This window comes from Micromesistius poutassou, assembly GCF_964030765.1.
Source record: "Micromesistius poutassou genome assembly, chromosome: 21".
Classification (NCBI taxonomy): Eukaryota; Metazoa; Chordata; class Actinopteri; order Gadiformes; family Gadidae; genus Micromesistius; species Micromesistius poutassou.
In genome coordinates this window covers 5,855,174-5,869,561 of record NC_140291.1, presented here as the reverse complement: position 1 = coordinate 5,869,561, position 14,388 = coordinate 5,855,174, and the positions used below count along the sequence as shown (strand labels likewise).

Sequence of the window (14,388 nt, the reverse complement as noted above, 5' to 3'; positions counted from 1 at the left end):
AAATCCAAGCCTAGCAAGGAAGGAAGGAAGGAAATGTTGTTGTTTTTTACCAATGGTCAAGAGCAATTCATGAATAACCTTCTTGTTAGAGGTGTGTGTGGACTGGATTACCTCATAGTTGTGTGCTGCGGTGATGCCCGATTGGTCCAGGCACGCGTTGACCTCGCAGGAAGTGGCCCTGGCCAGGGACCCTCTTTGGAGCCCGCACAGTCACCAGCACAACTCTTTTGTGCCACATGAGACGAGGACTAGGGTCATTTAACGGTGCGTTGAGGAACACAACAGGCACAGGCAAAATGCAGGTGGAGCAGATGGACGAATACAGTGAAATAAAATAACTTTATTATATAGTTAAAATTCTACATTAGTCGTGTTATCTATTACACATTATCAAATTAGCTCAAACATTCCATGCATTTCCTCTATAACCATAGCTGCATTAGTTTATCCTGGTCCTGCCAGAACTATCATCCATGCCTCAGCCCACTCCAACACCAGACCTCATATCAGGCATGCAAACTGGTTTGGGGTGAAAAAGGTGAGAATGATGCGTGAGCCAAGGAAAACACAGACCCACTAGGGGGTTCCAGGGTTATACTCCGGGGAGTTAAAAATAAAAAATAAAAATAATTAAAAAAAAAAATTCTATAATAAAAAAATGATTAAAACAAATCTATAAAAAAAATGATTAAAAAAAATGATATAAAAAAATATATGAAAAAAATATATATATAAAAAAAAATGATATAAAATAAAAATTGAATTGAATTGTTGAAGGTGCCAAGCCTGAGCCGACCACCACCCCGCTGAGCCGACAGCCCCGGCATTGCGTCTATGAACTGTGGCGATTTTAGTGACCGCCCACGCTGTGAAATTCCATTCAAAATGGCCAACTTTGACGGCACGCCACGGACACGCCCTTCAACGTACAGTCACAAATAGCACAGCGTTTATTCACCACCACTTCTTAACTGTACTGACCAATTTGGAAGCAGATCCGATAAATTCCCTGGCCAACTTTGACGGCACGCCACGGACACGCCCTTCAATGTACAGTCACAAATAGCACGGCGTTTATTCACCACCACTTCTTGACTGTACTGACCAATTTGGAAGCAGTAGGATAAATTCCCTAGGAGGAGTTCGTTGAAATACAATGCGAAAAAGTGAAAATGGCCCCCGAGAGCGAAAATAAAAAATGAAAACCTCTACAGCTCTAGTAAGTTTCATAAAAAGCGTGCGAGCGGTTTTAGCTGTGTAATGCAAACGCGGCGGAATAATAATAATAAAACTAAGAATTACAAGAGGTTCCTCGCAGCTTCGTGCTTGGCACCTAAAAATAATTTAAAAAAAAATTCCTATAAAAAAAAATGAATTTAAAAAATTTGACCTGCGCAAGCATCTTTTTTTTTTGACGTGCGCGCATATTTTTTTTTTGGACCTGCGTGCATCTTTTTTTTTGACAGGTCCAAAAAAAAGATGCGTGCGCAGGTCAAATTTTTTTTATTAATTTTTTTTTTAGAATTTATAATTTTTTAAATTTTTTTTTATAAATATATATATATATATATATATATATTAGAATTTTTTTAACTCCCCGGAGTTTATTATTATTATTTTTTTTGGCGTCCTCCTTGGTCTGTTGTTGTTCTGGGATGCACTAGCTTTATTTGCACTCAGTGGCCCATCCTTGTCGGAGGCCTTCTGTACCTGTGAGGTAGAATGGCAAACATGCGCACACACAGCTCCAAGTTGTCTCTATACTATATTTCTGCTCCTTTCTCCCGTCATAAGAACATTACTGTATGTAACCGTGGCTATCTCTTGCGTGGCTTTCCCACTAAGATAGCTTTCTTTATAAAACATAAGTATTCATTTTTAGTGTTTTTCATGTCACAGAAACCACAGTGAATCCTGTGTTTCTGTGCCCCGCTGTGGTGTCGACAGCACAGAGCTCCGGTAACGTTACATGACAGCGGTGGTTTCTTTCAGCTTGTATTGTATTCCAATTTTAGTGAAAACACACATAACATTAGCTTGAAAGGAAAAAAACTGTTTAAGGATGCTTATCTTTACGTGAATTTTGGGATGACTCGTCTGCCAATGACTTCAAGTTGGTTGTGTTTTAACTGGTGATTGTTGCGCCGAACTGTTTACAAAGGGACACTTGCTTGCGACGCAGCAAGCGCCTGCTAGTTGACCTGCCGGGCGGGACGATCAGTACTTCCCCACATAAAGAGCTTAGTTCTGATTGGATCGCTTCCCAAATCGTCCCGCTTACATTTTCGTCTCGTTTTTATTCGTTGACGAAAGTGTCAAAAGAGTTTTTGTCATCCTAAATTGATTTTTATTTAGTTATCGTCTCGTTTTCCGTCAGACTGTAGACCCCCGCCCCCCCCCACCCCCAATGTTTTCTCAATGGATCTCCACGAATCACAAGTGGCCAATTTTGTTTAAAAAAACGGCGAATTTCACCGAAAGGTGACTAGTTTGCATGCCTGTCATATGAATGTTGTGATGCAAGGGCTTTTGAGGCCAATAGATGACATTCACCTGGTTCTAAAGCCCAACCATTTGCTTTTAAAACTGCTCAGATCAAGCTTCACACATTGAATTTGGAAAGTACTTTATCTAATTCCCCATCTCGTATAGTCTAGTTTTACATTTTGGATTTTTACCCAAAACATCAATTTGATCATGGTTACATTTTAGTGCAACATTTGAATGAGTATAACATTTGATGACCGATCAATTTGAATACCTTTGATTTACATTTAAGCTTGCAGATTCTTAACTTTTTCACCAACTATTCAATAAATGAAACGGTACCAAATCCAAGGATTGAAATTCACAAATGATTAATCAACGACCCAACAACCACAGGATTGAATTCAACCTTTATTATCTTGTTCTTTTCTGCTTTAAATAATTTCCTTTCCTTTTTGTAACATCTGAGATAAACAAAAAGATCCTCAACAGGAGTGATAACAAAGACAGACTTAATTTAAATTGATACATAAAATAAAAACAGAAAAAAAAAAAAGACAACAAAACATCAGGTAACGTCTTAAACGTGTCTATAAAACACCTTTTTCCAGCTCAGCTCGGTGTGGGTACGCATAGGGCATCTCCGTACAAATGCCTTCAAATTGGTTGCTTCTTAATGAAGACAAAAAATGAAATAATAAATCAAACACATTCTTTATTGCATTTGGACACCAAAAGAAAAAACATAACCTTGACAAAAACAAAAAATAATAAACTGCTAAAAAACAGAACAAATTAAGTGACATGAAGTAGTGCCAATGTTACGGCGCTTCACGTGACAGACTAGGTGGCGACGTAACCCTATGAGGTCAGTGTTTTAAGAGGGGGGGGGGTGGGGGGAGGACAAAGAAAAAGTGGCGGATAGGTAAGGGGTGTGAGGAGGGGAAGGGGTCCAGATTCCACAATGTTATTTTACGTCTTAAAACATAAAACGATAAACAAATGGACAACACGCATAGCAGGAAATAAAAATTAAGCTTGTCAACATTTTTTTTCTTCATTTTTTTTTTTTTTTTTTTTTTTTTTAGAGCAGTGTTACTGGTGAGAATGCAAATGACCTGACACGGTTCATCTCATAGTCGGGGAGGGGAGGGTGGGGGGGATGCGGGTACTGGGGTTGGAAGGGTTCTGGGACATTGACCAAGGCCTCTGTTGATTTTAAATCACCTCCCACTGGAAAGGTCTGAGTAGTAGCGATGTCGCTGTGTGTAGTTCTGGGTCCATTTAAAACAACAAAAGAAACACCAAACAACAACAAATGGAAGGAGTTCCACACGACGGGTCCCCGGGGTACCCAGAGCCATCAACAGTGCAAGTTTGGCTAATGTTTTTTTTGTTTGTTTTTGTACCCTGGGTGCCATGGCGATGCCATCCATCTCAACCAAGGTAGATGTGTGTATGTGTGTACCTAGCATAAATGCTGCTGCAGCATTGATTAAGGGGGATGGAGGTGGGGGCCAGCCACCGTCATATACTGCTGATGTTCCTAGGAGACCCCACCCACCAGCCCCAAACTCTAGACCCCGCCCCTACCTCCTTTTTTTTCTTTCTAGCTCTTGGGCTTAAAAACTCTGGTTCGGGATGCGGGGTGGGGCGGGGCGGGGTCAAGGGGGCGGGGGCGGGGGCTAGGGAAGAAAACTCGCAGGCACGCCAAAAACCCAGATCTACGAAGGCTCAGTCCGCAAGTTGTGTAATCATTTTTTTTTTCCTGTTGTCGTGGAGATTCAACCATTAAATAGTAATACAAAACATTTTGTGGCACACTAAAAACAGCTCGAGCTGAACTTGTTCACAGGCGACTCGTGGCTGGAGTCGTTCCGTGGAGCACATGCCTGAGTGGTCGGGGGCTCTCTCTGGATGGAGATGGCGGCAGCGGCATGTGGAGTAGAAGAGAAGCGCTATCCAGTCGTCTGTCTCCCGCCCGTATGGAAGGACCTTGTTTTTTTTTATATAGATATATATATATATATATACCATTTTCAGCTTCAAGTTTTGATAGTTTGACGTCTTCATTTTAAAGGTAAAGCGGGTAGATGTATGTGGAAATTAACTTGTGCATAAACGTTTGTGTGTGTTTGTGTTAACAAGTGTGTGTGTGTGTGTGTGTGTGTGTTTGTACGTGTGCGATAGAGACAGTGTATCTGCACATCAGTGGCCAGTGTAGTTGGAATTCAATGTTATCCATTCATGTGAATAAATACAAATTCACAAACTTATAAATTACACCAAGGGTTGAATCTGTGTACGCATGTTTGTGTATACGTGTGTGAGTGTAATCAGTCACTGCACCGGGGCCCCTAGTCGCCTCCTCCCCCTAGCAGGTCCCCTGGCAGCAGAGCAGCCGGGCTCCCCATCTGGTGCCGGTCGTCCATGGCGGGGGAGGCCCAGAGGCTGCCACTGGAGTACCCCGATCCGCCCATGCCCCCCCAGAGACCCTGCCGCCCGCTCTCCATGCCGCCGCCGCCCACCACCGTCCCGTTGGTGCTCCAGGGCGCGAACATGCCCAGGCCGGGCCCCTGGGGGGCCGGTGGGTCTTGTGAGCTGCCTGTACCGTCGAGGCTCTGCCACCCGGAGCCAGGGGCCCCGGGGCCTCCGTTGCCTCCTCCCGATCCTCCTCCTCCACCCGGGGCAGATCCTCCCTCCAATCCTCCTCCTCTCTCGCCGTTACTGCTGACCCCAATGAAGGACGACCCGATGGGGCCCGAGCCAGAGGAGCCGACCGCTCCTCCACTGCTGCCGCCGCCTCCGCCTGCCTGGGAATGTGCAATGTAGCGGGCCACCTCCTCCTCGCTCACAAACTCCGCCAGGATGGTAGTGTTGCCCAGCACACACCTAGGGAGGGACACATCGCTCAGGGACTGCCTTCCATCGAAAAGACCAAACACGAGGTCCGTAAGCATTTGTCAAGCATGCGTTTATGTCTTCAATATAGTTGTGTTTGTTTGTGGATTGAGCTTGTATTTTGTTAATGTATACAGGCCTTGTGAAAAAGCTTCTAATCTTGAAGAGACTTCGTGTCGAGTTAAAAAGGTAGGAGTGAGAGGGCATCGCGGTGACTTACATGTGGAGCGCGCTCTGGGCCTTGGCCGCCTCCAGTTTGGAGCTGTAGCGGATCAGAGCCGTGCCGTGGGTCAAGCCCAGGTGAAAGGTCAGCAGGGGGCCGTGCTGCATGCAGATGGTTCTCAGGGTGGAGCCGTCGATCTGGAGGGACGAGATGGAACACACAAAAAAAACAATGAAGACTCTGTAGTGCTTGTGTGTGTGTGATTACCTGGACTCTAAAAGGGCCCACCAAACTGCTGAAATACGTTTCCAGTTTCCCCATGTTATTGTGTAAGCGGACAGTGTGTGCGCGTTTGTGTGTGTACCTGTGGCGTGAGATTACTGAGCACCAACCAGCAGCTGCCTCGTGCACTGCCGTCACTCCATGTGGACGCTGAGGAGGGAATGATGAAGGAAAGAAAAGGTTAGAGGCGAGATAAATGAATCAAACAAATAGAGGAGAGAGACATTTTTCATCTTTAGATCTGTTTGCTCACTGTATCACCTACTGCTCTGCAAACTCCATGAACATTGAAAAACACTGCAGCTGCTGCTACATACAGCTCCCCAGATTAAATATTTAAACACTGTCTGGAGGAGCTCTGTGTTGTATCCAAGCTAGGTAAGCCAGCCAAGCCTCGCTCTTCTGCGTCCAGTTGGAAACCTGACAAGCTTCGGTCTCTCTGTACACGTGGGAGAAGAGTGTGGAGGACTCACCACTGGTGCCTGAGCTCCAACCCCTGGCAGACAACCGTGGGGCTCCCCCGGACCAGGGCGAAGGCATTGGCTGCTTCTGACTGGCTAGGCCGGGCGGTGGGCGGGACAGCTGGTTCTGGTTGAGCTGGCTGCTGCGGCTCCCAGCTTTCCAGGGTTTGTTGTGTCCAATGGGCTCTGGGGGCCAGCTGGCCTTGTAATCTGTGTACTTTACTGAAAAGGGGAATTTATCAAAGTTGAGGCAATTTTTTAAATATATTTTTCCTTAAATGCTCTGTAAAACACATTCATTAATGTAAATGGCACCGGCTGAAACACGGGCTGGGACACGGACACGGAGTCACGCAGGCAGGGCAGAGCGGGGGTCTTTACCAGCTACACAGACGGTCTTTGTAGCGTGCATTGTGTTTTGAAACATACAGGATGGGCTTTAGTGTGTGCGTATTTCGACCGTAACTTTAAGGCTACAGGGAACTAGGTTAATTGTTCAGACTCTGCAGCAGTGTAGAGAAATCCCATGTCATGTTTCTTAAGCCAAAACCCAGCCCATGCAAATGGGATGGACTGTTTTTTTTTTTTTGCATTACTGGAGCTAGTTTGAAATTCTCACTCACACACACACACACAAGCTTTTACCATTTCGTGCGCCTGGTGATACCCTACACCCAGGCCCACTGTCGAGTGGTGTATGCCTTACCTGAATTATGTGCGTTGTTGAGGGGGCTGTCTGAGGCACTGTAAGGCCAGGCACCAGGTGAAGGCAGCAAGGTGTTCAGGGAAGGGGTAGAATCTGTGCAACACAAAATCACCCAAGTAAGGCCAACATTTTTATAAAATCACAAATACGATGTAACCACTACCAACTCAGTTATATATTTCCCCCTCGAGCATAATTCTATGCCTGCCGTTTTTGCACCTGTATTTGTTTAAGATTTGTGCTGGTTTGCTTTGCAGTGATTCAATTCAAACCCAATAATAGTTACACTAATAATGGCTGGGAAATAATCCCATGCAGAGCGAATGGGAAGGCGCAGACTCAGTGTTAGACAAGCAAAGTATAGATACAGATCAGATCGTTGTTGTGGCCTTGAATACAACACACACATCAGAGGGCAAAGGACGCTGTCAAAGTAGACTACCCCGTCACCCCAGCGGGGAGGTCTATCTGGTGCACTCACCTGCATTATCTTGTAGCAACTGGTGGTCCGAGTCGTTGAGGTTCGGGGAGCTGGCGTTGCCCATCATGCTCCCCGGGGTCATGTAGGGGTCAGACTCAGGGTCAACCCGGTCGATTCCCTTCCAGGGTACACCGGGCTGGAACTCTGCAGGGGGATGGAGAGATGCGATTGGCTGATGGTGGTCTGACGCCTGAATCCCGGGAATTCACAAAACAACCAATCGTTGGTGTCGTCACAGGGACCTGAGGCCTTTACCTGGAGGCCAGCTGGTGGTGGAGGCAGGCTTGGATGCCATTTTGTTGCCAGGGGTACGATGCCAATTGTCCCCTAGGGGGTCTCCGCCCATGTCGTACTGGGAGTAAGGGGAGCCCCCGGGCATCTTCATAGGGGTAACAGGACCTGGGAGACGCAAAGAGGGTTAAAAGGTGCAATGATGCACCTTGTTGTTGCTCCACCGGGTTAGAAGGCGGCCAACGTTCAGAATTAATGAAGCTCAATAAGATGGTTCTGTTTACTCTAGTGACTGTGCCACTGTGTGATGTGATCTACTGTAGCTCGGCTGGCGCGGGTGTGAGTGGGAGGGCTTTAGGGAGTGTAAATGGTAAGATTCTACGGGCTGGTCAGCACTAGGATGTGATTATATTGATATTATTCAAATCATTATCTACATACATGTCCAGGTTATTTTACACTGTAAGCTAGTTGGAATGTTACACACTTTAAGTGGTCTATTCTGATTAACCAGTTTACATACTTCAGCATGCTTGGCAATCTAACCATGATTGTGTGAAACAGACTTTGGGATTCATAAGAACACACACACACACACACACACACACACACACACACACACACACACACACACACACACACACACACACACACACACACACACACACACACACACACACACACACACACACACACACACACACACACACAGTATCCTACCATTTTTGTGGAGCATGCTCTCAGGAGTGACTGAGTCTGGTGGCGAGTGGCCCTCCATCATCCACTTGAAGCGAGACTGCTGGCCCCCCATGTCCTTCATCCCCCCGTGGCCGCCCATCCCAGAGCCCCCAATGTCCAGGCCAGACAAGTTGACCCCAGAGCCAAACCCTGTCCACGGGGAGGGAGAGCGATGGAGCGAGAGAGAGGCGACGGACAGAAGAGAGGGGAGCTGTTATGTCAATTGAAATCACGTCAAATAAATCAGTTTCTGACAAGCCTGGTATTAGGGGTAGTGTTGTGGTCACCTGTCGCCTGTCAAAAGTGAAAACGTTCTAGCCTTGCTCCCCAGCGTCCATTGAGAAAGACGCCTATCCTCTACCTGCTCCTCAATGCTTTGAATCTCACTTCACTGTATGGGCACTTTGGATGAAAGCGTGACTACATTACTATTGAAATAAACAATATACACACAGCATTACAAGGCGTTATTTCTGCATGCGTCTACGGCGCGGCCTGCCACTCACCAGAGTAGCCCCCGTGGGTCTTAGGATGCATGTCCGCCACCGAGCCACCCATCCCGCCATGACCCAGAGACTCCACGCCAGGGAGCTTAGGGCCGCCCACTCCCACGCCGAGGTGGGAGGGGGACAACTTGGAGCCGCCCCCCAGACCCCCGACTTGTTGCTGCTGCTGCTGCTGGCGGAGCACGGCCATGATCCTGGCCAGCTGGATGGGGAAAATACAACAACAAGTCACATTAAAACACTTATTAACACATTGTTATGTTCTTAAAAAAAATAAAAATAAAAAGATTTTTATGCCTGAATTTTCCTTCCAGGATGAACAACGAACCTGCTGTGGGTCGGCCTGCTGGCGGACATTCTGGGGGAACTTCCTCTGGTTCTGGAGCAGCTGCTGCTGGGGCGTCTGCTGCTGTTGCTGCTGCTGCTGTTGCTGCTGCTGCTGCTGCTGGAGAAGGAGCTGGTAGGCCTTAAGCAAAGGATGCAAAGAAGGAAGGATGCAAGGGAGCGAGAGGAGGACCCAGAAAGCGAACAGGGGCCGAAATCAAAAAGGGGGAGAAAAATGTTGAGACGTAGAGAGGGAGAGAGAAGAACAAAATATTGTGTGAAAAGAAGTGGTCGGAAATACACATGGGGGCGATGCAACTGCTTTGACTTGGAACATCGATATGGAAATAACCCAAACTATGTAAACGCTTGGCTTTCCTTTTACGGTCCATGTTCCACTAACTCGGGGACAACCAATTTGCCAATGTTCGTCAAACATAAATACAAACTGACTGAATAATGACACATTATCAACGCACGTCAATGGCAGTCTTAACATATGCATAAACTTTTATGTTGCTATATTTTTTTTTTTAAGCACTGGCCCATAATGGCGGCACTGGGTGGGGCTCTCACCAGCTGGAACTGGATGTGGGGGGGGTAGATGCTGCTGAGCATGGCAATCTGCTGGGGGGACAGCTGAGGGGGGAACACGCCTCCCCCGACCCCTGACACCCCTCCTACACCCCCGCTGGGAGGCGTCATTTGCTTCAGCATAGAGCCTGGCACCTGGATGGGCACACACACACACACACCTGTTACCACGGGAACATATGATCACCGGTTGTGATGGTCCTAAACTTCATGATCCCTTCATGAACAGGGCACCAAGTAGTAGTCGTTTGACTCCCAATGATATCCCAGATGTTCATTCAATCAGCGGTATTAAATGGTGGTTACCCGTCATCTTGACTGTGCTGGCGATGCAGGCCATTTATGTGCCAATATCTTTTGCAAAGTTTCCTCCCATGGACTCAGTTGGAGCACGTGATTCAATCGCATACTGAAGAGTATTTGTAAAGGAAATATGTGCAGCCGAGTGTGTAGGACAAGCAACACAGTAGTGAAAAAGGGGCAGAAACCTGTGGTGACAGGAACTGATGAGGCACTTGCGCTCGTATCCCTGGGGAAGGGTTAATGGGCGGCACGTTGGGCTGGTGCCTGGACTGGGCCACGCCCCCTCCAGCGAGGCCAAACATGTTGTGACTGCCCTGAGAGCGGAACGCAGACAGATGCAAGAAATGTAATCAAAGAGATTGAAGACCGAACACACAAACACGCTGACACACAAGGAAAACTATGCAGGGCTGGTTTGGTAGGATTACATTATGATTGAGGAAATCGAGCGCTAATGCGAGTGGCGACGGCGCCACATTGACAAGGAGATGCTGGACACGCAAAACAAGACAAACTGGGATCTTACTTGTCTAAGGGGGATAGTGTGGTTGTAGAGGGGGTGGGACTTGAAGATAGTGGGCGGAGAGTATAGAGAGCCATGACCCTCGTCCCCAAGGTAACCGTCCTGATTGGTCAGAGACCAGCCAATGGGAGCGGCCCAATTTGAGTGATGGAAGGGGTGTGGGTTTGGGTGAAAGAAGGAAGAGAATGGACAGGAAAAGGAGGAGGAGGAGTTAAGGACAAGGGAGGGATGGGGGGTACAGATATGGAGTTGAGAAAGGAGAGCACATACAAGACAACAAGTTAAGTGGACGAAACAGACAAGTAGAGACAAGAGGGGGACGGGGACGTGGAGCAACTCTCCCAGAGACGGCCTACCTTGTCGTAGTAGGATCCGGGATCAGAGGGTCCGACGTCTTTGGGCCCGGGCGACCGGTAGGGCATGGGCCCTCCACGCCCGCCTTTCCGCATGTCCCCGTTGTAGTCGCTCATGCCCATGGCCCGCTTCTCCGCCTCCATCTTCTTATCCGGCCCGGGCCCGGGGGCGAGGTCCATGTTGCGGCCACTGGGGTCTTCCCCCTGTGAGGGAAAGGCAGATGGGGGGGGGGGGGGTCAGTATGAAGCACGGTGGTACATATATCCTATGTATGAACCAATGGGATTGGTTGGAAATCTGAATATAATGAAATTCCATGCTGTTCAGCCTCCACGTCCGTCCAATGAATACCGTGCATTTTGTAATGGACACACCCTTAATTCAATTTCATGAATCATCATTTCCCAATGGAGGTTGATTTTGGGTTAATTGTAACTTCCTTGACGGATCAGTGCGCCTGAGAGATAAGGGAATCTTACCAGCAACCCCATGTTGGAAAACTGTCTGTTGATGGGGTTCATCCAGGAGTCGCCTGGCCCCTTCATTGGCCCCTGAGGGACGGAAGGGAGAAAACATGTATCAGATGCAAAAATTAGCACTCAAATGTATCTCACACAACCGAACAAAACAAAAATAACATTGGAACACCTTTTCATCTGTTCCAAGGTCATGGCAGGCCAAAAGACAACAACAAGCCCCAGATGTTCCCCATGCGTCCCACAGAATTCCCCACCTTGTTGCTGGGTTTCTTGGGGGCGTGACCCTGGCCCCAGCCACCGTTGCTTCCCTGGCCCCAGGAGGAGCCGCTTCCCTGGGAGCCGGTGTTGTCCCACATACCCCCTCCTCCTCCACCGCCACCACCACCACCACCACGTCCACCATCTTCCTCATCCTCCCAGCTGGAGTGCCTGGTGGCCGCCACAGAGCTCTCCCCTTCCCCCCAGCCATCTTGCATAGACTTTACACCTGCGGAAAGAGACACAGACAGAGAGACAGTGAGAGAGACAGAGAGTGAGAGAGAGGGGGGGATGGCAAGAGTGAGTCAGTGGCAAATGCTGTTGTTTGTGCAAGCAGGCTAGATATACTAACAAGCAGTCTGCAGATTCACCAATGTTACGATTTACCAGAATCATTTAGTAGAGTTCTTGAACTATAACCCACCACCATTAGCAAAGTGTCCTATGAGCATATAAAGATAGCCGTTTGACTACTTCACACCATCACAAAACAACAAGACGAGAGCGGCGTTTGTGTTTGCCCACCAGGTTTGATGGGGTTGGCAGAGGGGTTTCCCCAGCCTGAAGTCTTGGCTGCGGTCTCCCCAGGGTCTCCCCAGGTAGCCGGGGCCTCTGTGGTCTTCCCCCAGGCTGCTGTACCGTTGTCCACAGGGGGGCTGTTGGGTGATGTACTTCCCCAGCCAGATGGACCTGGAAGGAAGGCCAACGCATGGGAATGTTGTGGTCGTCTTGGTTTTGTTTGCCATGATGTTGAAATATAACTTTCACATGATGTCAATTCAGCAGGAATAATGGGTAGGTCCGTTCTTAGCAATCCTATTGGTAGTACACCATAAATAACAAGGAACCAGAACATTAACTTCAATTCAAATTAAATCAACATCAAAGTTAAACCAAGCTCTTACCAATATTTGTAACTTTCCCGGGCCCGTGACCAGGGTTCATGTCCCTGTTCCCACCCTGCGCTGCAGCTTGTCTAGCGGGCTGCTGTTGTACTGGAGGTCCCTGCTGCGGTTGCTGCTGCGGTTGCTGCTGCTGTTGATGTTGTTGTTGTTGCTGCTGCTGCTGCTGCTGCTGCTGCTGCTGCTGCTGCTGCTGCTGGACCTGAGCTGGGCCAGGCACCGTGCCGTGTGCCGCCTGTGGCGGTTGGCCCGCAGGTGCACTGTTCTTATCCCACAGGTTGACCGGCTTGTAATTGTAATTGGTCGGATCTCCCCACGCTGACGTGCCGTCGTCAATCTCATTCTTCCTGCTAATGGACTGTGGCGAAGGCTCCTCCCAGCCACTAGGCTCTGATCCTCCGCCCCCGCCTCCACCTCCACCTCTTTCTCCACCCCCACCACCAACTCCTCTTTCTCCGCCTCCACCACCAACTCCTCCTCTTTCTCCGCCTCCCCCGGGGCCACTGGGCATGGGCCCCGACGTCCAGCCTGAGCTTTGGTTCTGATTCTGGGCTTGGGAGGCAGGCTGTCGCCCCCAGCCTCCTTGCATAGCCCCCTGGTCCAGAGCGTGCTGCGGCTGCTGCTGAGGCTGCTGATTGCGGGGCTGTGATTGTTGCTGTTGCAGTGGTGCCGCCGGGCCCTTGATGGCGCCCGACTGGCTGTTTGGCATCTGGTGCATTTTGTTTCCACCCACGTTCCCTCCACTCCAGCTTTGGTGGGGCTTGTTGGGCCCCGCGTCTCCGCCTCCTCCACCACCACCACCACCCCCCCAGGTTCTACGGGGGCCCGCCTCGTCCCAGCTCCCCCATGTACCTACATCTGAATCCCCGCCTGATACTCGGCCTCCTCCTCCTCCTCCACCACCGCCTCCTCCCATTTCCTTCCTTTCCTCCCCCCATCCGCCTCCACTGTTAGATTTGGGTTCTCCCCATTCCTCACCACCCCCACCACCACCACCTCCACCCCTCTGCCCTGAACCCCACCCACCGCCGCCACCTCCTCCTCCTCCTCCTCCTCCTCCTCCGTCCCTACCCATCTCCCTCCACCCTCCGCCCTTCTCCTCCTGGCTCTCTCCCCAGCCTCCACTGGCTGGGGTACCCTGTTGACCCTGATCACCCCAACCACCACCACCACCACCTCCTCCTCCTCTATTGCCTCTCCACTCCTCATTTCCCCAACCTTTGGCTCCTTGACCTTCCCCGGCCCCCATGCCTCTCCCACCGCCACCCACCCCAGCCTGTGGGCTTCCCCTGCTGGCTATGCATGGTCCCCATCCCCCCCGCTCCCATGGTTGCTCCAGCGCTCATGGAGCTAGATTGTGAGACGCCAGGATTCCTCATGTGTGGGCCTGGGGGGGGCGGTGGCCCCCTCCCGGACGCCGAGGCTCCGCTACTGCTACTGTTGCTGCTCTCCCAGCCCTCCCCTGAGGAGCCCGCAGACGGGTTGACCCCGGGGCCCATCGAGTCCGTGGCCACGGCCCCCGGGCCAGCAGAATACTGAGAAGAAGATGAAGAACTTATACTAGATTGTTGGTGTTTGGATGACGACGAGGAAGAGGAGCCGCTTCTGCTGCTCCCTCCTGCCGCAGCACGTTTCGCCTCCGCATCAAGGTCCCAGGACGTGTTCTGCCGGATCTGCGTCTGGCCCCAGCCTGTG

The 14,388-nt window shown here is 49.6% G+C and overlaps 1 protein-coding gene across 1 annotated transcript in view; it reads right to left on the bottom strand.

Moving 5' to 3' along the window:
- Positions 1 to 2,901: 2,901 nt before the first annotated feature.
- tnrc6ba (trinucleotide repeat containing adaptor 6Ba) overlaps positions 2,902 to 14,388 on the bottom strand; it is a gene marked incomplete at its 5' end in the record, with an annotated part of 11,780 nt that continues 293 nt past the window's right edge. Inside the window, 18 exon segments of the mRNA XM_084485568.1 lie at positions 2,902 to 5,379; positions 5,609 to 5,748; positions 5,916 to 5,983; positions 6,307 to 6,516; positions 7,001 to 7,093; positions 7,482 to 7,625; positions 7,737 to 7,880; positions 8,433 to 8,600; positions 8,957 to 9,158; positions 9,285 to 9,413; positions 9,857 to 10,009; positions 10,363 to 10,491; positions 11,057 to 11,257; positions 11,534 to 11,605; positions 11,788 to 12,020; positions 12,317 to 12,481; positions 12,697 to 13,960; positions 13,962 to 14,383. Of these exon segments, the coding sequence (XP_084341694.1) occupies positions 4,845 to 5,379; positions 5,609 to 5,748; positions 5,916 to 5,983; positions 6,307 to 6,516; positions 7,001 to 7,093; positions 7,482 to 7,625; positions 7,737 to 7,880; positions 8,433 to 8,600; positions 8,957 to 9,158; positions 9,285 to 9,413; positions 9,857 to 10,009; positions 10,363 to 10,491; positions 11,057 to 11,257; positions 11,534 to 11,605; positions 11,788 to 12,020; positions 12,317 to 12,481; positions 12,697 to 13,960; positions 13,962 to 14,383 (4,472 nt within the window). The 3' untranslated portion in view covers positions 2,902 to 4,844.